The sequence below is a fragment of the Balaenoptera physalus genome, assembly GCF_965194825.1.
Source record: "Balaenoptera physalus genome assembly, chromosome: 10".
In the NCBI taxonomy this organism is placed as follows: domain Eukaryota; kingdom Metazoa; phylum Chordata; class Mammalia; order Artiodactyla; family Balaenopteridae; genus Balaenoptera; species Balaenoptera physalus.
Genome location: NC_138889.1, coordinates 62,723,141 through 62,747,323, shown reverse-complemented (window position 1 = coordinate 62,747,323; position 24,183 = coordinate 62,723,141). Strand labels below are relative to the sequence as shown.

The 24,183-nt window shown below is 43.7% G+C and overlaps 1 protein-coding gene and 1 long non-coding RNA gene across 2 annotated transcripts in view; one reads left to right on the top strand and one right to left on the bottom strand.

Moving 5' to 3' along the window:
- Positions 1–2,916: 2,916 nt before the first annotated feature.
- The window catches only part of LOC309637236, a 49,580-nt gene continuing 28,313 nt past the window's right edge, over positions 2,917–24,183 (bottom strand). The window contains exon 3 of the long non-coding RNA XR_014250452.1: positions 2,917–10,887. This is a non-coding gene — a long non-coding RNA (uncharacterized lncRNA). The remainder of the gene's footprint in view (positions 10,888–24,183) is intronic.
- On the top strand, positions 11,884–15,743 carry LOC309636433 (T-cell ecto-ADP-ribosyltransferase 2-like). The gene is made up of 3 exons (XM_082409591.1): positions 11,884–12,878; positions 13,735–14,109; positions 14,182–15,743. The coding sequence occupies exons 1-3, from the start codon at positions 12,747–12,749 to the stop codon at positions 14,929–14,931; spliced, it is 1,257 nt and encodes a 418-aa protein (XP_082265717.1). The 5' UTR covers positions 11,884–12,746; the 3' UTR covers positions 14,932–15,743.

The window sequence follows — 24,183 nt, the reverse complement described above, 5'->3', positions numbered from 1 at the left end:
AAGTAAATCAAAGTGCTTGGATAAAGTTAAGGTAGGTATTTGATTAAAAACTTAGGTGAGATTACGGTATTCTTGTACCCCTTGGGCCATCTTCTGTACATTTGTCTGAATTTGCCCAGCATTTTTAATATACGTGTGACAGGTAGTGCTCTTTATAGCACACACACCTCCTTCCTTGGCCAGTAAGTAATCTAAAGCTAAACAGTTATCCAAAACCATCTGCGCTAAAGAATCAAGTTGGTGCTGCATTAAGGCTGGGCATTGGTGTAACAGCCCAATGTGCTCAGCTGGGGTGACTGACAGGCTGGTGTTGGCCTTAGCGATTTGATGTTGTGTGTCCAATGAGGCAGCTCCTAGCCTAGTCCCAGTGAGGGTACTGGCAATACAATATAATGAGGATGAATGCCACACACTTTTGATGTGAGGGGGCAGAAAGAGACATGGATCAGGGGTTCTGTTCAGTGATGGGTAAGGGTAGTCTCAGGGAGACTAAGGTACATTGGTGTGAGCAGACAGGACTCCAAGTGCGCAGCACTGAGGCAAATACACTGGAGGGAAAGAGAAGCGCACATATGGAGAATCACATGTGTGGTGGTCCCAGGGCACTGCACTCACAGTGGACACCAACTGCTTCATCAGGGATAGTGAAATAAGGTGGGATTCCCCCTCAATGGCTGGACCATGAGGCCCAAGACCATGGGGATTGTGCTCATTGGGATGAGGTGTAGATCATATTCATCATGTGGGGTTGGTGCCTGTGCAGATATGAGGGAACATAAAAAGGGCACGTGGGGGCTCCTGTCAGGTGTCACATACAGTATTGTACAGTGTCCTGCAAGGGAACAGTTGAGCACCGTATAGAGTGGCCGGGCGAGCTGCAGGGATGCACGGGGTGCTTACTGTGGGATAGACAGGGACAGGGTCAATAAATCAGCCCCTTTGGGATTTCCCTGGCGGTCCAGTGGTTAAGACTCCCTGCTACCACTGCAGGGGCGCAGGTTCGATCCCTGGTCGGGGGAACTAAGATCCCACATGCCGCAAGGTATGGCCCAAAAAAAAAAAAAAAAAAATCAGTCCCACAGGCCACTAACTCGAGAAACAGTCTTTGTTGAGTCAGGAAACATGCTCAACAATTACAGCGGCCCAAAAAATGAGCCCCATTTCTGCCCATTGTATAAAAGCTACTGAAGGGCTTGAATTGGAGGATTGTGGAGCCCTGAGTGATGACCCTGGGGAAGGATCCCTTTGCGTGGTACAGGGAGGTGACCCTGTGGCTATTGTCCTAGGGGCGGGGGTGGATGCTGTGGTGGTGACAGCATCCACAGCTGGGGAGGGGCTCTGGGGTAAACACATAGTTCACTCTGCAAAATGCCACTCAAAAGTGTCATCAGCAGGGAATTTAGATAAACAAATGTTCAGTTTAGCAATCAAGTCCCAGGCAGTACTCACCACCATCAGTGCTGTGTCTTCCTTGGTGTCATCTCTTCTATCATGGAAGGTTCCAGAGGCAGCATTCGGGGTTGGGCCCACAGGGTAACACCTTGCAAATGATTGGGTTGTGATCTCCTCCAAGATGTAGGTGACTTCCATCCATAAATAGTAAAGGTTGGAAGCACATGTGTAGCCTTCGTTTAGAGAAAATTTAGTTACATGCGCCCAACAATTTAATGTTTGACCCTGTATTGCCAGAGATGAATCAGAATTGCATAAGCCTAGCAGCCAATTAGGATTGAAATTAGGGCACTGTAATGGCCAGTGGCTGGAGGTCCGGATGTCAGTGATCAGTTGGGCAGAGCTGGTGGCCTTTACAAATATGTGCCATTGGTTCCACTTAAGATAGAGAGCTTGGGAATTCCTCCGCGCTTTAAATGCAGGGGGCGCAGATTCCATCCCTGGTGGAGGAACTAAGATCCCACATGCCGCAGGGCTGCAGCAAAAAAAAAAAAAAAAAAAAAAGATAGAGGGCTTGAATCCCCCTGCTAGTATCTGTACCTGGCGGCATTTTTGGGGCGGCCCCTCTATGGCTGACTTCCAACAGGCACCATCCCCCCATCCTGGGGTGCCATGTTGCCCCTGGTAGAGCTGCCTCTGACTCGGGTTACAGCTGGCTCCCCAAGCTCAACACCCCAGTCCCGCCCACGGACACAGTTGACCCAGCAGCCAGACTCCCCTACCAGCACTAATCTAGAGGAACTCTCCTTGGCTCCTAGTGAAATAGTCTGGCACCTGGGATCCTCTGCCAGAGTGCTTGCACCTGGACAAACGTCTCCTTAAGCAAAAGAACACAAAAAGGCCACAGCTACAAGTGATTGAAACAACTGCACGCATGCGCAGTTCAACCTCGAGCATGCGCAACCGGGGCAATTTTGACTCTCCTACCTTCCTGGGGCTGCAATAATGAGCTTATCCACCATGTTTGAGGTGACGGGTGTAGAGGCGAAGGACTGCGCATGACCCTTGCACACGTTCAAGGGCGGATCCTTGCACCCGGCACCCTGAGAGGGCTGAAGAGCCCGCCCAGACCACACCTCCAACCCATCTTCCCACCCCTACCCTCACCCCGTTTAAGGGACCAGCTGGCTCTCCGAAAAAACAAGCAAGAACACCTTCTTGTTGCCGCCTCCCTGTGCTGCAGCTTAACCCCCAATAAAACCTTGCCTGAAATTCGCATGTGGCCGCTTATCAATTTCTATTTATTTAAAGAGTCCAAGAGCTCAGGTCAGTAACACTAGGACCTGAGCCCTCGCCCTGGTTCCTGCCTGGAGGAAAAAGGCAGAGCCCTTCCATCCCGGTTAGCTCACCTTGGCAAAACATCTGGATTTTTGCATGATTGTAGCCCATCACCTCCAGCACCGACACCGATGGGGGTGGGGTGGGGTGGGGTTTGGGGGAGTGGTCTCCTTTAGAGAATAATAGGAAACACACCCACCTCAGACTGGGGACTGCTACTGGGTCTCTGCAGGGGAGTCTGACCTTTCACAGCACCAACAAAGGGGATTTAGGGTGGGGATTTCCAGCAACACCGGGCAGCAACAATACTTAGCAGCCACAGACTCCCAGCAAGCATTGGTTCCTTCCCAGAGAGACTGAGTAGTCTGGGAGAGAAAGTTAGTATGCCATTCACAGCTCCAAGGCATTGAATGGGGGTGCAAACTGTGCCCACCATCCTGTCCTCCTTGTCGCCAATTGTGTTGAGAAGCCCAAACTGGTGTATTGAATTAAGAAAATGCAGATTATGACCTGCTCAATAAGGAGGCACAAGCCATCCACACATGGGTGACAGGTGGCTCCCTCAGCATCCCACCTTCCACTCTGGAGAAGTTAAACCCACGGAGGTTTGTTTTGATTGAAGGCAAAGTTTCAATACACTCACACAAAGAAAGTAGAGTCAGTCAAAAGATTTATTATCACTTAGGATCCCAGAAGTGCTCCCCACCTTCACCCCACTGCCAACCCAGCTATGGGGAGGGTGGGGAGGCAGTCCTCCGTCCTAGGTCATGAGGGAGCCGGAGATAGAGAGCTGGGTAGCAAACACACTTGTAAGGTGGTTGGGGTGGAGGTAACTAACCTTTCCTGAGCTTAACTCTGATTATTTTAAAAGGTGCTGGCACAACGGGAACTTAGGGAGAGCATCCAAAATTCAAGTCCTTATCTAAATGTCCATCTTCTGAGTGTGAGTATCATACTGTAAAATGCCTAGGCAGCAATTGAGAAAAACAAAATTGCTTTCCTCAAAATTTGTTTTTCTCGGGACTTCCCTGGTGGTCCAGTGGTTAAGACTCCGCGCTTCCATTGCAGGGCGTTCGAGTTCCATCCCTGGTCGGGGACCTAAGATCCCGCATGCTGCGCGGCGGGCTGAAAAAAAAAGTTGTTTTTCTCATCGCATCTACCCAGGGTGTATTCTGAGGCCACCATAGAAACATCATAGCCCAACTTTTTCCTCTGCTCAGTTCCTCCATCTTCCTTTCCCTTCCACAGGTGGCTGAACCCGAGAGCGCTCTCTAATAAGTTTCCTGCACACTAGTTTTCATCACAGTCTGCTTCCCAAGCAACCTACCTCTTTTTTTTAAATTGAAGTATAGTTGATTATTATACTAAGTGAAGTAAATCAGACAAAGACAAATATCATGATATCCCTTATATGTGAAATTTAAAAAAGAATACAAATGAACTTACTTACAAAACAGAAACAGACTGCCTCTTCTATTCAGAGAGGAACTGAAGTTACTTCTGCCTCAGGGAAAGACCAGGCTGAATCACTGTAAATGAAATTCTCAGGTTCGAGTTTTTCTGGTCATTCAAATAGCATAAAGATATAGCTTTTGCTTTCCAAGTCCTTCATCATCTTCTTCTTCTTCTTCTTCTTTTTTTTTTAATGCTTCCAAATTCTTGGTGGCAATTTCCTCTCCCTCCCACAGCCCAAAGTTTCGATTTTCCCTCATCTTCACTCAGCACCACAGTCGGCTGATTTTTCTTGTAGTTGGATGGGAGAGGTATGTGACAGGGTATTTCTACTTCACCCTTTACACTGAGGGTGCAGTCCCAGCTATCTGCAGGGAGGATCTCCTGTCATAGTGCTCGCTAGAGGGGGGCCTCACATCTCCTTTACCCCTACGTACCATAAAGTGTGAAAACAGAGGCTCCCATTCACCTGGTCCAGCAAATGCCTTCAGAGTGAAAGCTAGTTCCAGCGCTCCACATACCTATCTGGGTTCCCTAGACTGAGAATTCCTTTCTTTCTTGCCAGATTCCCAGTGCTTGGAATGAAGGTGTCTTTTTGGTTTCTTTAAACATATATTACCCAGGATTGATAGCGGTTGTCAGTGAATGAGTTGATCCAGGTTGTAGTCTGCTGTATTACCAGAAACAGAAGTGCTCATTACACTTTTCAAGAGTAAATGTTTTAGAAAAACAATGAAGAAAAAAAAGATGGTTGGTTCAAACTCTCCTTGTTTGTTTGTTCCAGAACAGGGACTATCCCAAATAGTCAAGGTTTATAGTTGCAACTCAAACATGTTTCTTTGGAAAATGCTTATCCAAACAGACAATTGTTTTTGAAACTCTGAAATCCCTGAACACCATTTGAAATTAAATAACTTTATAATACATTTGTATAAATCATGACACTCCTAATTCTTTTTGAAAGGAAAATACTGTTCATTTGTCAAATTGAGTTGAACAGAGTTGCTTACAATTATGTATCTTTCTAGGAGGGATGGCATGGTATAGGCAGGGGATGAGTATGTGGACTGAGGTGCCAGACTGCATGGGTTCAAATCGCAAAGCTACCATTTGTCAGCTGTGTGACTTCGGGGAAATTAACTTAAACTCTGTATCTCAGTTTCTTCATCTCTAAAATGGAGATAATAATAACGCCTATCCCATAGGATTGTTATGAGGATTGTGGATTTAATGTTTGTAAAGTTATGGGGGGGTTTTTTTGTTTGTTTTTGTTTTTATAAATTTATTTATTTATTTATTTTTGGCTGCATTGGGTCTTGGTTGCTGCGTGCAGGCTTTTCTCTGGTTGTGGCGATTGGGGGCTACTCTTTGTTGTGGCGCATGGCCTTCTCATTGCGGTGGCTTCTCTTGTTGTGGAGCACAGGCTCTAGGTGCGTGGGCTTCAGTAGTTGTGACATGTGGGCTTCAGTAGTTGTCGTTCGTGAACTCTAGAGCGCAGGCTCAGTAGTTGTGGCGCACGGGCTTAGCTGCTCCGCGGCATGTGGGATCTTCACGGACCAGGGATCAAACCCGTGCCCCCTGCATCGCAGGCAGACCCTTAACCACTGTGCCACCAAGGAAGCCCTGGGTTTTTTGGTTTTTTGCTTTTGGCCGTGCCACACGGCATGCGGGATCTTAATTCCTCCACCAGGGATCGAACCCTTGGCCCCTGCAGTGGAAGCATGGAGTCAACCACTGGACTGCCAGGGAAGTCCCCTGTAAAGTATTTACAACAGTGTCTGACCCATGATAAGCTCCAAATATGCATATAAAATATCCCCTATATATAAAAACAGACTAGGATTCTTTAAACAATTTCTCCCTCCTTTGGCCTTTTACCTTCTAGGCTTACTCTAAGGAAAGAATATCTCCTTTTTGATAAGTTTCTAGTTTAAAATGTCTTACTTTTAAGAGGCAAACAGGGACTTCCCTGGTGGTCCAGTTGTTAAGACTCTGCCCTTTCACTGCAGGGGGCACGTGTTAGATCCCTGGCAGGGAAAGTCCCACATGCCATGTGGTATGGCCAAAAAAAAAAAAAAAAAGAGGCAAACAAAATTCTATTGTTTCTGAATATTCCTTACTACATGCAAAACATGTTTTATTCCTTTTGGACAACCCATCCTCAATACCACATTGATATAAGTATTTCGTGTAGTTGTACACACACACAAAAAGACTACTCTGAAGCTAATTTGCTTAAACAAAAATTATGACAATTATTTTATTATGAACTTTAATAATTCTTTCCTATCCTAAGCTAACCTGTGCAAGGCATGGGTTTCATCAAGGTGTAGACTCCATCAACGTTACTTTTTTCCTAACTAGATATGTGGTTTATATCTTCAAAAGAGAGCAAAAGATAGTGGACTTTCTTTAGGTACAAGCTGATCAGGTCAAAAGATGACAACACTGATAAATATTCTAAATCTATTATGTTTTTTAAAATTTTATTTATTTTATTTATTTATTTTTGGCTGCATTGGATCTCATTGCTGCCCGCAGGCTTTCTCTATTTGCGGTGAGCGGGGGCTGCTCTTTGATGAGGTGCACGGGCTTCTCATTGTGGTGGCTTCTCCTGGGCATATATCTGGAGAAAACCATAATCCAAAAAGATACATGCACCCCAATGTTCATAGCAGCATTATTTACAACAGCCAAGACATGGAAGCAACCTAAATGTCCATCAACAGATGAATGGATAAAGAAGACGTCGTATTTATATACACATATAACATATATACAATATTAACATATAACATATAACATATATACAATATTACTGTAATATTCCACTCAGCCTTAAAAACGAAATAATGTCATTTGCAGCAATATGTATGGACCTAGAGATTATCATACTAAGTGAAGTAAGTCAGACAGAGACAAATACCATATATTGCTTATATGTGGAATCTAAAAAAATCATACAAATGAACTTACAAAACAGAAATAGTATCACAGATGTAGAAAACAAACTTACGGTTACGGGGGGGAGGGCCGGTGGGGAGGGGAAGGGAGGGATAAATTGGGAGATTGGGATTGACATATACACATTACTGTATATAAAGTAGATAACTAATAGGACCTACTGTATAGCACAGGGAAATTTACTCAATACTCTGTAATGATCTATATGGGAAAAGAATCTAAAAAAGAGTGGATATATGTATATGTATAACTGATTCACTTTGCTGTACAGCAGAAACTAACACAACATTGTAAGTCAACTATACTCCAATAAATCAAAAATAAAAGGATATCATAAAAGGCTTCAGTTTGAGTTCTTTTTATTGAGGTCCTTAATGTGGTTTTTTTACCTTTCTTAGGTACTTACGTGGGTGGCAGTCAATGATTTGGTCTTTCTTTTGTAAATGAAGGGTAACAGACTATGCTTTCCCAAAATATCCCTCTTTGGCATAAGGATTATTTTGAGCTGATTATTTTTGAGAAACAGCCGGCACAGGAGAAGCTCTGAAAACAGAGTAGAAGTTGTCGTTTTGTCAGGGACAATTAATTTATAAAGGAAATTTCCATTTGCAAGTGTCTCCCTCTCTGTACCAGGAAGACAAGGATGACTCTCAATCATAAGAAACTCTTATCAGTGGAGACGACGTCGGCTTAAATCTGCATAACAACCTTACCCTTGCTTACTGTGCTTTTCCTGGTAACCTCCCATAACTGGGCACCCCCTTTCCCTAACATTTTTCTTTTGTCTTTAGCTAAAAATGGTATTTAAGGTTGTGGCTTGGGACATTTCGGGGGAGGGGGGTAGTTTTCCTGGGTATCTCTCATGTATACAGAAGGTATACATGTTATTAAACTTCTGTGTTTTGTTTTCTAGTTAATCTGTCTTTCATTACAGGGGTGGTTCTCAGCCAAAGAATCTAAAAGGATAGAGGGAAAATTAATTTTCCTCCCCTACGTAAGTCTTATTTTCCCACATATACCATTACTCCCTTTGCTAAGTTGCTAAGATGGAGTATTTCAGATTTTCTGATTTTTCAGGAATCATGGTCCCAGGAACTCTGTGACACTCAAATCCTCCAACACCTATGGAGCGTCCAGCAATTCAGCTCAATTCTGACACTATCTACCTGGAGATAGCATCAGATCTCACAAGTTAAAAGGCTCAGTCCCACAGGACTGCCTCCCACTTCAGTTGCCAGTCAAAAGAAGTCCCAGGCCAGACTGACTGGCTACACATCGGGGGTTTCCACCTCCTCCTTAGTTTCAATAATTTTCTAAAGCAGCTCACAGAACTCAGGAAAAGCACTTTGGGTTTATCAGTTTATTTTAAAAGATACAAACGAACAGCTGTAAGGGCAAGTTCTTGTGCCCCATGCACAGTGAGGCCAAACAAATGGAAACGTCAGAATTTGGAGCAGAGAAAGGTTGATTGCAGGGCCACACAAGGAGACGGGTGGGAAGGGTGGCTCAAGCCCTAAAAAACCCCAAGCTCTCCAAAGGGTTTCAGCAAAGCATTTTTTAAAATTAATTAATTAATTAATTTTTGGCTGTCTTGGGTCTTCGTTGCTGCGCACGGGCTTTCTCTAGTTGCAGAGAGCGGGGGCTACTCTTCATTGCAGTGTGCGGGCTTCTCATTGCAGTGGCTGCTGTTGTTGTGGAGCACGGGCACTAGGCGCGCAGGCTTCAGTAGTTGTGGCTCGCGGGCTCAGTACATGCGGCTTACGGGCTCTATAGAGTGCAGGCTCAGTAGTTGTGGTGCACAGGCTTAGTTGCTCCATGGCATGTGGAATCTTCCCGGACCAGGGCTCAAACCCATGTCCCCTGCATTGGCAGGCGGATTCTTAACCACTGCGCCACCAGGGAAGTTCCAGCAGCAAAGCATTTTTAAAAGCCAGGCAAGGGAGTGGGTTCTCAGGGTATGTGATCAGCTCATGCACAATTCTCTGATTGGCTGGTGGTGAGGTAACAGGGTGGTGTCACAGGGGTTAACATTATCAGTCCTTAGGCTCCAGGAGGCCTGGGCTTTTGTGTTCATTGTTATCAAGTAGTTAATATCTTCCATTTGGAGGGTTTTTTTCACATCTGTAAAACAACTCAGGAAATGTGCATCAAATACTGTTATCTGGATACTTCAGAGAGGAGCTAAAGCAGAGGATATGGGGGAAAGGGCTGTCCCGGGAAGGCCCCATAGGGTCCTGCTTGGTTACACAGCCAGATGAAGAGATACATTGGGTGATAAGGTCCAGAGGGTCCCAAGTCTAGGAATTTCTGTCCTGTGGAGTTGGGGTACATCATCTTCCCAGGACATAGATGCAGTCACCAACCTGGAAGCTCTCCAAATCTCTTTGTTCAGAGTTTTTAAACCCAATCTCTACCCCCCACCCCTATCCTATCCTCTCTGGAGGTCAAGGAACAGGGCTGAAAGTTCCAACCCTCTAATCAATTACTCTTTCTGGTGACCAGCCACATCATGAGGGACCTCATCCTTAGTCACCTCATTAGCTTAAACTTAGTTGTGATTGAAAGAGGCTTGTTATGAGTAACAAAGACACTCCTATCACTCAGGAAATTCCATGGGTTTTAGGAACTCTGGGGGTGGGAAGGTTGGGAAGAAGAAGGGAAGAACAAATATGTTTCTTATTTTACAATGATAACGAAACCACAGGGCAAATTCTAATTTTGAATCACCAGTTTCATGTTTTATACCAATTCCATTATCTTAAACAAATTTTAAAGACCAGGGACCACAATTGCCTTACATACATTGAGCAGAGTTAAGACTTGTCACCTGAAAGAAAAATGCACAATGTAAGAGTTGTGAGTTTAGTTTTATTCAGGGTCTTACTGAGGACTATAGCCCAGGAGACAGCCTCTCAGTAGCACTGAGAAACTGCTCCAAAGGGATGGGGGAGGCTAGCTTATATATGATTTTTGGCTGGGGAATACATGCAGTCAAGTATACATCTTGGTAAAAGATTACTGCTAGTCACAAGGAACAGATATCTCAAGTTAATAATTATAGTGCTTTTCTGTATATGGAAAGATGCAAGAAGCTGGGTTCATTAAAATTCTTCCTGAGATACATCTAATTATCTAAGGGGCCTGCTTGTTCTAAGTACAGAGCATCCTGTTATCTTCTTTCATTTCCTCCAAAGCACAGATTGCTTCATCCTATAACATTGCCTTAATCTCCTCTGTCTGAAGCACAGTTTGTCAGTTACTGTGGTAAATTAATCTCTGTAGAATTGCATGGTGAGCAAAATGCTATTATTTGTTCTTCTTTTGGTTGCAGACTCCTCCCAATGTTTTTATGAGGTTATATAGGAAAGATAAAATGTGGGGAGACTCAGTGTACAATCTCTATGAGAAATGGCAAAGCTCTCCAAAATGAGGGTGAAGAAATAGTCCAAAGAAGGTGGGAGGAACTGAAACTCAGGCAGCAAAAGAGTTGGTGTGTGTGCTTGGTCCTTACATTGCAGACTCCCTCCACGAATCACAGGCTCTGTGTTCTTCCAGATCCAGCCAAGAATATACTCGATTGTTGTGGAAAATAAGATCACAGACAAACGGTGAGAGTTAAAATTTATTATTTGCTAAGAGGGATATGCAGGAAGGAATAAGGTATAGGCTCACCAAGAAGAAGCTGGGTGGCTCTCTCTCCTGAGATCTTTGTCTCACCTTGCTAGGTATGTGGTTTGTGTCCTTAAAAAAGAAATAATGGATTTTATTTAGGTGCAGTTAATCACAGGCAGTTTGGGTCTGAGCAAGAGATTACAACATTGAAACATTTTCTGTTGTGTTGACATAAAATCAAAGCCATATATTAACAAATGCTGAGAACTGTTTGTCAAGAAGACTAATAACACATCTTTGAAAGGGTAATGGTATTTTTCTATGGGGAGAAAATGGAAAGGCTCAGTTTTGGATCCCTACTTGAAACAATAAAGCCTTTGGAATCAAAACCAGCTCAGAAACAGAGTTCCCTGTGGCAGTCCTACCCAGTGGAGAGGAGGTAGGACAACTACAGTAGTATCCCCGGCTACCCCTGTCTTTCTTGAGTTCTGGGTTGCTCCATGTTCTGCCAAGGCCAGGTCACATTACTATGGAAAGAAACAAAACATACTCACAATTAGATCTTATCATTTACTAAGAGCTGGGTGGGGGAGGAAAACTTTTCACTTCTTCTCTTCTAGGTTCTTGGGCTGCCTAATAATTAAATTGATAAGACAGATTAACAAGAGAAAAAACAAATTAAATTTTGTATGTAAGGGAGCCCATAAAAATATGAGACTCAAAGAAGTAACCAAAGCAGGATGCTTTTATACATTTTAGACAAAGAAACAGTAAATTTGTGAAGAATTGACAAGACAAAGAAGTTTGGGCTTGGGGTAGTTAATTAGTAAAGGAGTAATAAGGTTTGTTGATACAGCTTTCTTGGCCATAAATTCCCTATCTCTGGTGATAAGGATGTCTCTCTTCTTCCTGGTTTAGGAAGGGTACCTTTTATTGCTTTCAGGGGGACAAAGGAGGTCAGAGTGTTTTTCTTCACTGGCTATTTCTTAAGTAACGTTCATTCAAAATAATTATTATGCCTAAGTGGCACATTATGGGGTGGCATATTCTGCTCCCCTTCCACTGCATGAAGAAAGGACTGATGACTAACTCATCTTAACTGCTTGACTAGTCTTGTTAAATGTGTCTTTTTTAAAAAAAGTTATTTATTTATTTGTTTGTTTATTTGTTTAGGCTGCATTGGGTCTCCGTTGCTGCACGCAGGCTTTCTCTAGTTGAGGCAAGCAGGGGCTACTCTTCGTTGCGGTGCGCGGGCTTCTCGTTGCGGTGGCTTCTCTTGTTGCGAAGCACGGGCTCTAGGCACATGGGCTTCAGTAGTTGTGGCTCGCAGGCTCTAGAGCGCAGGCTCAGTAGTTGTGGCGCACAGGCTTAGTTGCTCCCCAGCATATGGGATCTTGCCGGACCAGGGCTCGAACCCGTGTCCCTTGCATTGGCAGGAGGATTCTTAACCACTGTGCCACCAGGGAATCCCAATGTGTCTTTTTTATAACCAGAAGAAGAGAGTGAAAAATAATGCCTTTGCTGTAGATATAATAAGTAATGAGGCAAGCTGGTCATGGTGAAACTCATAACTCTGAGAAATATTGGGGGCCCTAAATTAATTTGAGGCCTGGGCTAGCGAATTTCAATAACTACTTTTAAAAACATTTGATACCGTACTTTTGAAAGGAGTCACAGTATTCATCTAAGGGGAGAAAACATGATGAGGCTTTTGAGGGCCTGTGAGATCTTATCATTTTCTCTAACTGGTAGTGTGCACGAAGAAAGCTGTCTATTTGGGAGGGTCACTTTTTTCATCAGGGGCCCTCTCTCAGGCAGCTCCAAAGCCAGGTTCACCCAATCCCTGTGTGTAAGATTCAGGCAGTGGTTTCTAGGACATCAAGTTTAGTTTTCTAGGATGGAGGGGAGATATAGGAGTCTGGAATATTACATCATAGATTTGAAGTTAGGCTTTGTTAGCACTGAAGGGATGCACTGACATACTTACAATGAAGCTACATTTTCACACTTTACTTTCACAGGCTTATGTTCCTTTCCAGCCCCAACTGACCTTGAGGATGGCATCTGTTCTCAGTGCAGTGGCTCACTTTTTGATCCTAACTTGGTGTCTAAAAGTACAGGTAACATTTCCTGCCCGTGAATCCTCACCTCTGCTGATTCCTACTCTCCTCTCACAGCATATGGAGGCAAGAGGCCTCCAAGGGTGGGCTCTGTAAACTGGGCCTGTTAGAAATTGCAAATCTCAAGAATTTTAAAGATAAAAATCAAGAAGCTAAATAAAAGCTACAAAGCTTAATTATTTCAGAGTATAATTAGTATGCAGCCGTCATGCACACATGCATGTGTCATTCATGAGATATGTGACCATGTCACGTGACAGGTACATCGTGCTGAGCAAGGAGTACGTAAACGGTTCTATGGTGTGCCAAGTACATGCCAGTTCCTCAGTCAATATGATGAGGGCATGGGGCAGAAAACTTTTCTCTCTCCCCTTCTAGGTTCTCTGGCTGGTCTAAGAATTAAACTGGCATAAGACAGATTAACAGGAGAAAAACACATTTAATTATGTATGTACAGGAGTCGACAAAGACATGAGACTCAAAGGCAAATCACACAGTTGGGGCTTATATACCATCCTGAGCTAAGAAATGGGATAGGGACCTGGAGCTTCAAAGGGGAGGAGAGTAATTCACAGGAAGATTAGAAGAGCAGATATTTGGTAATCAAATATTTGCCCTGCAATGTAGAAGTAGTCTTTCAGATAAAAAATGTTATCTCTGGTAATAGTTCCTTCTCTGGTACAGTCTCCCTATCTAAATTCTTTTAGGCAGTTAAGGGAGAGGTAAAAGTTTTTCCTGAGTCTGCCGGTTCTTGATTGCCTTCACCTCAGAATAATCCGCATGCCAAAGTGGCACATTTGGGGGTGGCATATTCTGCTCCCCTTCTGTTCTCAAGGACACTGCTCCTTCCTTATAGGTGTCTGACCAGGTTGACCTAGACATGGCTGACGATGCTTTTGATGATCAATATATCGGCTGTACTGAAGAAATGGAGGAAATGGCACCCCAGCTGTTAAAAGAAGAACTGGAGGGCTTCCCTGGTGGCGCAGTGGTTGAGAATCTGCCTGCCAATGCAGGGGACACGGGTTCGAGCCCTGGTCTGGGAAGATCCCACATGCCACGGAGCAACTGGGCCCGTGAGCCACAACTACTGAGCCTGCGCGTCTGGAGCCTGTGCTCCGCAACAAGAGAGGCCGCGATAGTGAGAGGCCCGCGCACGGGGATGAAGAGTGGCCCCCGCTCGCCGCAACTAAAGAAAGCCCTCGCACATAAACGAAGACCCAACACAGCCAAAAATAAATAAATAAATAAATAAATAAATTTATTTTTTAAAAAAAAAGATTGCAAATTTAAAAAAAAAAAAAAAGAAGAACTGGAGGCAAATAAAGAATTTTCAGTCGAATGGAAATGGGCATCAGAGACATGGAACTACATAAAGAACACAAATAATGTTTCAAAGAAACTCAATGATTTTCATGCAACAGCTCTAGTAGCCTCTTCTAGTGGGGACATTGTAAAATTTAATAGAGCCATAAGAGAATTCCGCAGCAATTCAGACAATTTTCAGTTCAAAGCCTTGAATTATTATTTGACAAGAGCTCTTCAACTTCTTAATCAAGGAGATTGTTATACTGTATATAAACGCTCTATCCCCAGGTTTCATTACAATGGGACTGGAAATGTTCGTTTGGGGGGATTTATCGATTCAACTTTGTCTAAGAGAAGAGGTACAAGTCCTTTTATTTTGAAAAAATGGCAGTGGAATGTGTTTAAAATCACCACTTGCTTGGGTGTTCCTATTAAAGAATATTCTTACTATCCACATATAGTGGAAGTAATGATTCCAGGGTATGAAGTATATCAGAAAGTCAACGTCACTGAAAAGGAAAAATACTTTGAAATTACACTTGAGAATCCCAAAAATGATAAGAGCAATTTCAACTGCTTCTATAATAGCTTGAAAAGTAATAGGAGTGTGGACTACTTCTATGAAGTCTCTTCAGGTGAGTCAGGGTCTGTGCTTGAGATGGGAGCAGTGGGGCCATCAGGAAGGGAGTGCTGTTTTACCAGAAGCTACCCAGAGCAGACAACATGGAGGCTTCCAGTCAACTGAGAAGCATTTGGTCCCTGAGCAGACAGCTAGCGTTCCAGAATAGAAATCAAAGCTCAGGCCTAGAGACCCATGGCAATTCCTTGTCTAGCTAAGCTCCCAATCTCCCTGCTGTGCCAAAAGATCAAAAAGATCTGCTGGGCACCAGGAAACACGACTCATGGAATGTACCAGAATGCGTGGCAATGAAGAGTCAGGGGAGTTGGGAAAGCTGGTTCTAGGCAGAATGGTGTGGCCACTGCAGTAATCCAGGCAAATATGCAGGTACCTGAACTGAGGCAGTGGCTGTGGTGGTGATCAAAGGAGGCCAGGGAATTGGTGTTTCTAGGAGGTGTTCCAGGAGAAAGAGAGTGAGAGCTGGACAGACTGAGGAGTGTGGTCAAAAAAGAGGATGAGGGGCTTCCCTGGTACGGCAGTGGTTAAGAATTCTCCTGCCAATGCAGCGGACACGGGTTCGGTCACTAGTCTGGGAAGATCCCACATGCCGCGGAGCAACTAAGCCTGTGCACCGTAACTACTGAGCCTGCACTCTAGAGCCCGCGAGCCACAACTACCGAGCTAGCAAGCCACAACTACCAAGCCTGGACGCCACAACTACTGAGTCCGTGTGCCAGAACTACTGAAGCCGACGCGCCTAGAGCCCGTGCTCCACAACAAGAGAAGCCACCACAATGAGAAGCCCACGCACTGAAACGAAGAGTAGCCCCCGCTCACCGCCGCTAGAGAAAGCCCGCACGCAGCAACAAAGACCCGACGTAGCCAAAAATAAATAAATAAAATAAATAAATTGATTAAAAAAAAAAACAAAACAAAGAGGATGAGGATAATGAACCTTGAGATTTCCAGTGTGGATAGTTTGCAGTTCCTGAGTAGGTTAGAAGACATTCTCATCAAAGCAGTTGGCTAGAACGAAGAGTAGGTGAATAGTGTTGGAGCTAAGGAGATCAAAGATCTGAAAGGTTTTGCATGAGTAGGGCCATGTAGGAGACTACACACACTGGGATGATGCCTGGCTTGATGAAGGTTAGAGATGGGACGACCAGAGGACACAAACCTCTGTGAAGACATACCAGGAATGGCTGGAAATAGCCATGGAGAGCATAGAGAAAGACTGTTATCTCTCCAGCCCCAAGATGGGTGAGAAATGCCACCAGGAGCAGCCTCCACTTTACCCAACCTTTCCCAAGGTGTCCTGGCTCTCAGGTTTCTGTGCATTTACACCCATTGCTCCTTCTGGCCTGAAGTCTTTTTGATTTCATGTCATATTTCATCCAGTCTAAGACAGTATCAATTTAGTAACTGTCTTTTAAGACCTCGCTCAAATATCACTTCCAATGTTGAGTCTTCCTTGATACTTTCAGGCAAAATTTATGATCCATACCACAGGTCTGAGGTCAGACGACCTCAGTGGTAATTCAGGCTCAACCACCACTGGCTTTGTGACTTTGGCCAAGTTACCTTAGCAATCTGTGTCTCAATTGCTTCATTTGCAAAATGAGGACAAAATAATAAATAGTAGTGTTTCTGTGAGAATTAAAAGAGAGAAGTTTATAGCTTATTGCCTGGCACATAGATACTGCTTAACAAGTACCGTCTTTTTTCCCATGGAGAACCTTGTACGCATGTCAGCCACGACTCACCATCTCTATGATAACCATTTTTTACAGTCTGGTGATCTTTTTAATGCCAGAGACTTTGTCTCCCTGCTCCATTTGCATCCAGAGCTTGTCCTTAATTCCTGGCTTGAATCAGGGCCCCAGTACATGCTGCTGAAGTAAGTTAAGTTTTGTTGAGATGCCAGGATCCAGCCAGAAGTGGAACTGAGCTGCACAGGGACAGGGTATCCAACAAGTTTCAACCAAATTAGTCTTTATGCTCTAAAAGGGTCCTGGAAACAAGAGAAATGTTTGGGGGTAGAAATGGGACCACAGAGAGTGATTACTGGGGGACTCCAAGCTTTTACATGGAGCAATTTTGAATTTGGATCAAGCCTAATGAAAACTTGATAGCCAGGTAAACAATCCAGAAGAGGAAAGCTGGATTTGGGTTTAATGTTCATTCAAGCAGGCTGAGAACCCCAGGAGAGGAAGCCAAATCCCACCAAGAGTCAGACTACAGTTAACACTGGTTAGTAGAGAGAGGAATATGTATGTTGGTGCAAAAGATGAACTTCTGTGGAGTCCAGACCAGGAAACATCTTCTTGAGTGGACGAAGACTAACATAGAAGGGGTCCCACAATGGCCATGGAGCTGCAGGCCGCAGGCAGGAAAAACCTCCCTTACCCAGGTACCTGTATCTTAGAGCACAAGGCTGTGGGAGAGGCTGAAGGGCCCATCAGACCTGAGAGCTCAGTCCACTTGGGGTGACCTTAAGTTCAGAGAACCAAAAGGATGTGTCCTTATATTCCACTCTTTGTCTGGTGTTCCTGAGTACTTCAGGAATCCCTGAAAGGCAAGAGGAGTGTCTCATTGCTTGCCAAGTGTATGGAGCCCCTAGAGCCCACCCTCTTGGTTTTGTGATCATGGTGTAAAGCTCAGAAAGTTTGGGAGGCCCACACCTTGAGCAGCCCCATACAGAAACCTTTCCTTCTCTTCCTCCCATCTGCAGGAATGAGAGAAAGCCCTGTATTCCTTCTGCTGCTGCCTGGCCTCCTCGTCCTGCTGCGCCTCCCTGCTGAGCTGTAACCCTCCCCTGCATGATGCCTGGTTCTGCGTGGGGTTTGTGAAGAGGGGTGTGGGAGGGAGGCAAAGCGGCAGGGGGCTGACTGGCTTGCCAGCATCAGCAGTACAGTTGGAGCTTCACATCCACAGATTCAGCCAACCACGGTTTGAAAATACTGGGAAAAAAATTTCAGAAAATTCCAAAAAGCAAAACTTGAATCTACCACGCACCCAGCGATTATTTGCATAGAATTTACGTGGTACTTATGACAATTTACATGGTATTTATGACTATTTACATAGCATTTACATTGTATTGGGTATTATGAGGAATCTGGAGATGATTTAATGTATACGGGAGGATGTGTATAGGTTAAATGCAAATACTATGCCATTTTATATAAGGGACTTGAGCATCCTTGGATTTCAGTATTTGCAGGGAGTCCTGGACAATTTCCCTGCAAATACTGAGGGATGACTGTATTAGGAAGGGTAGGACACAGGATTATTTTTGTGGCGCATATTAGTGCTCATGTCCCCAAGACATCTGAGGGATCTGCTGGATCTGACTGCAAAAGTGTGCACTCCATCTTCAAATTTACTACCTGAGATAAGTCTCTAGTCTCTTGACACTTTGCTATGATTAAAAAGCAATGTTTTTATGCACTGTCAGCAGTCTTAAAAATGCAATTTCATTGTGATGAATGTCGGTTTTTTAAAAAATTTATTTATTTTATTTTATTTATTTTTGGCTGTGTTGGGTCTTCGCTGCTGCTCACGGGCTTTCTCTAGCTGCGGTGAGCAGGGACTACTCTTCATTGTGGTGCGCAGGCTTCTCATTGCGGTGGCTTCTCTTGTTGCAGAGCACAGGCTCTAGGTGCACGGGCTTCAGTAGTTGCAGCATGCTGGCTCAGTAGTTGTGGCTCACGGGCTCTAGTGCGCAAGCTCAGTAGTTGTGGTGCACGGGCTTAGTTGCTCTGTGGCATGTGGGATCATCCCGGACCAGGGCTCGAACCCGTGTCCCCTGCATTGGCAGGTGGATTCTTAACCACTGTGTCACCAGGGAAGCCCGTGATGAATGTTATAATCGAAAGAAATAAACCGTTTATAATCACACCTTGCTTTTCTGTCACTATATATTTCTACAGGTTGTATTATTTGCTCAAGAAATTCTCCCAAAGGATCATATTTGTTGCTGGCATTTTCACAGTTGAGCAGGTTCATTTCTTATGCTTGTCACAGATAACCCTGCAGCCCTGATTGATTGAGCCAGAAATGTAAGACCTGTCTTAGATTAAATCCCTCTTCTTATACTACCTCCCAGAAAGCCAAGCACTTACCAAGCCCTGTCAATTAAGTTTAATAATAGCTCCCAAATCTATCCCTTCCTTCTCACTCTGATTATCCCTGGGGAAATGGAAAGGCACGTTCTGATATGCAGATAGCCAGGAAGTCTAGACCCAGAGCCTGGCGCTCTACTCACCAAGGGTGGTTTTGGCTAAGAGGCACAGAACTTAACTCACTTACCATTCCCCACTCTCCATGCATGCCTGAAGAGTACCCTGCTCTTGGCCTACCAACTATTGAGACAAACTACAAAGAATTGCTAAGTAAGACCATATAATAAAATGGCATAATAATAGACAAAATATCATTAGAGAGAATAAAGAGTCAAGAAAAAGACCCATGCAGGCACAGGCACTCCAGATATGGCAGGAGGGCCTCACAAATCAGAGGAAAGGATTGTTACCGAGTCCAAGCTTGTACTGCTTGCCATACGACAGGCCAATAAATCAAGAGACAAGGTTTTGGGGCAAGGAACAGCAATTTTATTTGGAAAGCTAGCAGACTGAGAGGATGGTGGACTAGTGTCCCAAAGAACCATCTTACCCGAGTTTGAATTCAGGCTTCGTTTATACTAAAAGGGGAGGGGGTGTGGCTGGTTGTAGCAAACTTCTTGGGGTCAGAATTCCTTGTTCTTGCAGCTGTCCACATAGGTCAGGTCACATATTCCTGTAAACTTCCAACAAAGACAAATGCTATTCTCTGTTTGGCAACTTTTTATCTCTATATGAAGGGGAAAGTGCTATACCTTTAAAGGTCAGAGCCTTTAGAACTGGCTATCCTGTATATTTCAGGCCATAGGCAACATTCTTAACTTGTAGCAAAAGCAATAGAATAGGAAGGTTAAAGAAAAAGAAACAGATCCAATGTGGAGTCAGATTGTTCTTCCCTATTACAGGATGAGTCAATGAAGGGTATTGGGATGACTGGCTCTCTATGTGAAAAAAAACCAAAACAGAATTGGATTCCTACATTGCACCATATGTGAAAGTAATTGCAAAGAAATTAAAGACCTAAATATGAAAAATAAACCTCCAAAACTATTACCAAAAATGTAGGAGAATTTTTTTTTAACTCAGAGAAGAAAAATATTTCTTACAAACAAACAAGCAAACAAAGAAAAGGTTTAATTCCTGTTCATGTTTAATTCAGGCCATAGTAGGGCTCTGCTCATAGTCACGCAGGGAAGCAGGATTCTGGAGGAACATATTTCATAATAGGGGAGCAGCTGGAGGCTGCTTTATGAAATAAGGTGGTGATATTCTTGAGCAAAGATGCTTGTGGGAGTTTGGCCCAATTCGTGACAGAATCTTGCTGGTTGTTGTGGATTCACCAATGCCGGCCTAGAGAGCCAGGTAGGAGAATTGAGAGATGGCTTAGGTACTTACTGCTACCACTGCTTCCCAGGATCATGAGGCACAGACAGGCCTTGTTATTTACCTAGGAACAAGGTGGCATTATATTCCCAAGGGCCTTATTGTTAGGATGACCTAGGGTATTGGTTATAAATCCTGGTTCACAAGGCTTCAGCAGCAAGGGTCAAGGGGGAGCCCCAGAACGTTTTGATAGAACTCCCACCCCTCCCTCACCACAACATTCACAGCCTCACCACCCCTTTCTGCCTGGGGATTATAAGGACCAATCTCATTTTGCCCTTGACCTCTGCTTATGAAGCCCAGGTCTCCCAGGTCATCCATATAAGGCTCTACACATTCCCATCTCTAACCCCATATCCCACACTTCTTTACCTTCTGAATTGCTTCCACTGTGCCCCCTGGAACTCATGGTGAATTGTTAGTAAAATGCCTCAGGTCGTCAACCTCTCTCTAAATGTTGCCTTCACCTTCTGGCTCTAACTTAAACACGCCCTCCAGAGGACATTGCAACTTCATTCTCCCAATGCTCAGACTAAGAAACTTGGAGTTAGCCTTGACTCCTCTCTTCCCCTCACACCCCACATCTGGGCCATGAGCAAAACTTATTGTGTCTACCTTCCAATTATATACTGAATCCAATGCAACCGCTTCTCACCACTACACCCCTACCACCTTGGTCTCAGCTCCCACTATTTCCCACCTGGATTGTTTTAGTGACCTCTGCTGTAGACAGTAATCAGATTGTCTTTCTCAAACTCCCTCATTGCTCTCCTCACTCTTGGAGAGGTTGGAGAGTTAAAAACCATATTTTCCAGACCCCACTGCAATTAGGGTCTGTCAATTAGTTCCTGATAATAATCACACACACGAAATATACAATAGAAGGTGGGAAGTGGAGGTCATCTTTTTGCTGCTGTGACTGCTGGCAAGCCAATGTAGACAAACAGGACTATTTTGGTGGTCAGATTCTTGATTCCTTATTCCTTCCAAGGTCTCTCCACCAGCTTCATGGGTGTGAGAGCCAGTTTGGGGTGTAGGAATAATTGCAGGAGTTAGAATCAGCTTTTTGATAATTGAGTTTCATCACAGTGGTGAGACTTTGAAGACCAATGCCAGTGAGGACCCCTGACTTCTACTCCTCCAGCCCTTCCAACAATTTTGTAAACTCCTAATTCCCTATATTGAATCCCTTTCTGTTTAAAGTGACTGGGTGGTTTCTGTTTCATTCACGGAACCCCGACTGATACAACCTCCTAACTGATCCCCCTGCTTCTACTCTTACCCACCAAAATGACTGTGAACTTAAGTCTAAACATGTCATTTCTCTGCTCAAATCCTCAAATGGCTAACAGCCGAAGTCCTTACGGTGTCTGAAAAAGCCATATACAATTCAGCATCCCATAAACATTCTGATCTCATCTTCTACCACTCTCCAAATGGCTCATTCTGCTGCAGCCACACTGACCTCCTTGTAATTTCTGAAACATGCAGGCACATTTTTGGTTTAGGGCCTTTGATTTGTGTTCTTGCTGCCTGGAGCTTACTTCCCCCGGACATCTGCCTGGCTATACTCAAATATCCCCTTCTCAGTGAGGTATGCCATGTTCATCTGCAATTGTAATTGCCTCCCTGCCACAAACGCTCTCTCTCTCTCTCTCCCTTTTCCTGCTCTATGCTTCCCCTTAGCACTTGTCACAATTTAAAATACTGTACATGTATTTTTTATGCCATTTCATATTGCAACTTGCCCCCTCCATACTCCTGGTTCTTTTTGTCCTAAATTTTCTTTTTGCCATAGCAGTTACTACCTACAAGCATCCTGTATCATTTATTTTTGTGTGTGTGTTTATTTATTGCCTGTCTCTCTCTCATCTCTAGAATTTAAACTCCAAGAGGGCAGGGATCTCTGTATGTTTACTTCACTGATGTATCCCAAGCACTGAGAATAATGCCTGGCATGTATTAGGAGCTTGGGAAAACTTTACTGAAGAAATAAATTGTTTTCATTCTATGAATGGGAAAGCTATTAGAGGAGAAATTAATAGGTACCTCAAGGTACCCAGCCAAAGAGGCAGATCTGGAGTTATCAAGGGCAATGCGGGTGTGGGAGGGGTGGGGACTTCATTATTTTTTAAATGTTTTATTAGAGTATAGCATGCATACAGGAAAGTGCACAAATTATAAAGCTACAGCTTGATGAATTTTCACAAAATTATCCCACCCATATAACCAGCACCCTGATCAAGAAAGAGAACATTGCCACCAATCCAGAAGTCCCTGTGCACCCATTAGTCATTGCATCCCACAAGGGTAACCACTGCTATAACTTCCAACACCATAGATTCATTTTGCCTGTTTTATTTTTTACTTACTAGATTACCAGTTTATTATAAAAGAAAATAACTCAAGGAACTTCCCTGGTGGTCCAGTGGTTAAGAATCCTCCTTCCAATGGAGGGGGCACGGGTTCGATCCCTGGTCAGGGAACTAAGATCCCACATGCCACAGGGCAACTAAGCCCATGCAGTGCAACTACTGAGCCCACATGCTCTGGAGCCCGCACGCCACAACTAGAGAGAAGTCCGCGCTCTGGAGCCCACACGCCACAACTAGACAGAAGCCCTTGCACCACAACAAAGAGCCCGTGCACCTCAAAGAAAGATCCCTCATGCTGCAACAAAGATCCTGCGTGCTGCAATTAAGACCTGATGCAGCCAAAAATAAATTAAAAAAATAAATTTAAAACAAAAAGAAAAGAAAAAATAAAGAATATAACTCAAGAACAGTGAGATGGAAGAGATGCATAAGGCGTGGTATGGGGGACTGGGAGCTTCCATGCCCGCTCTGAGCCACTATCCCAGCACCTCCACGTGTTCACCAACCTGGAAGTTCGTTTTGCCTGTTTTAGTATTTTATATAAATGGAATCATATGGAATGTATTCTTTTGTGTCTGACTTGATTCACTCAAAATTCCATTTTTAAAACTCATTCGTGTTGTTGCATATAGCTGCATTTTATTCCTTTTCATTGGTCTATTATATTTCATTGTATGGATATATGACAATTTATTTGCCCATTCTACTGTTGATGGCATTTCGTTCTTTCCAAATTTTGACTCTTAGGAATAATGCTACCATGAACATTGTTGTACCTGTTGTATACGTGTGTACATATTTTTACATGTTACTCAATTCTCTTGGGTATATACCTAGGAGTGGGATAGCTGGGACATATGATATATGTCCCATAAGTTGGTGTTCAACTTTAGTAGATACAGCCAAACAATTTTCCAAAATGGTCTATTAATCTACGTTCCCACCAGAAGTGAACAAAGTTCCTGTTGCTCCATTTTGTTATCCATACTTGCTATTGCTGATCTTTATAATTTGGCCACTCTGGTGGGCATCTTAGTGTGGTTTTATTTGCATTTCTCTCATGAAAGAAGCTGATCATTTTTTCATATGCTTATTGATCATTTGAGAATCCTCTTTTGTGAAATGCCACGCATGCCTCCTGCCCTATTTTCTATTGGGCTTTCTGTATTTCTTTTGTTGATATTTAGGAGTCCTTTATACAGTCTTTCAACAAACTCTTCGTTGGCTATATATGTTGCAAATATTGTCACCCATGCTGTGGCTTACTTTTTCACTCTCCTAATTGTATTATTTTAACAGAAATAGAAAGTATTCATTTTAATGTAGTCCAACTTACTGTCTTTTCTTTTATGGTTGGTGTTTATCATGCTCAATTTAAGAAAATTTTCTTTACCCCAAGATCAAGAATTTCTCCAATGTTATCCTCTAGAAGGCTTGCTATTTTGTCACATATAGATCACCAACCCAGTTGGAATTGATTTTGGAGTATAGTTGAAGGA

What these genes read in the sequence shown, in the direction of transcription:
- LOC309636433 (XM_082409591.1), top strand. Translation starts at nt 12,747, where the DNA reads ATGAAGCTACATTTTCACACTTTACTTTCACAGGCTTATGTTCCTTTC. An exon ending in CTTGGTGTCTAAAAGTACAG is followed by an intron (nt 12,879 to 13,734) that starts GTAACATTTCCT and finishes CCTTCCTTATAG; the next exon opens with GTGTCTGACCAGGTTGACCT. An exon ending in AACGAAGACCCAACACAGCC is followed by an intron (nt 14,110 to 14,181) that starts AAAAATAAATAA and finishes AAAAAAAAAAAA; the next exon opens with AAAGAAGAACTGGAGGCAAA.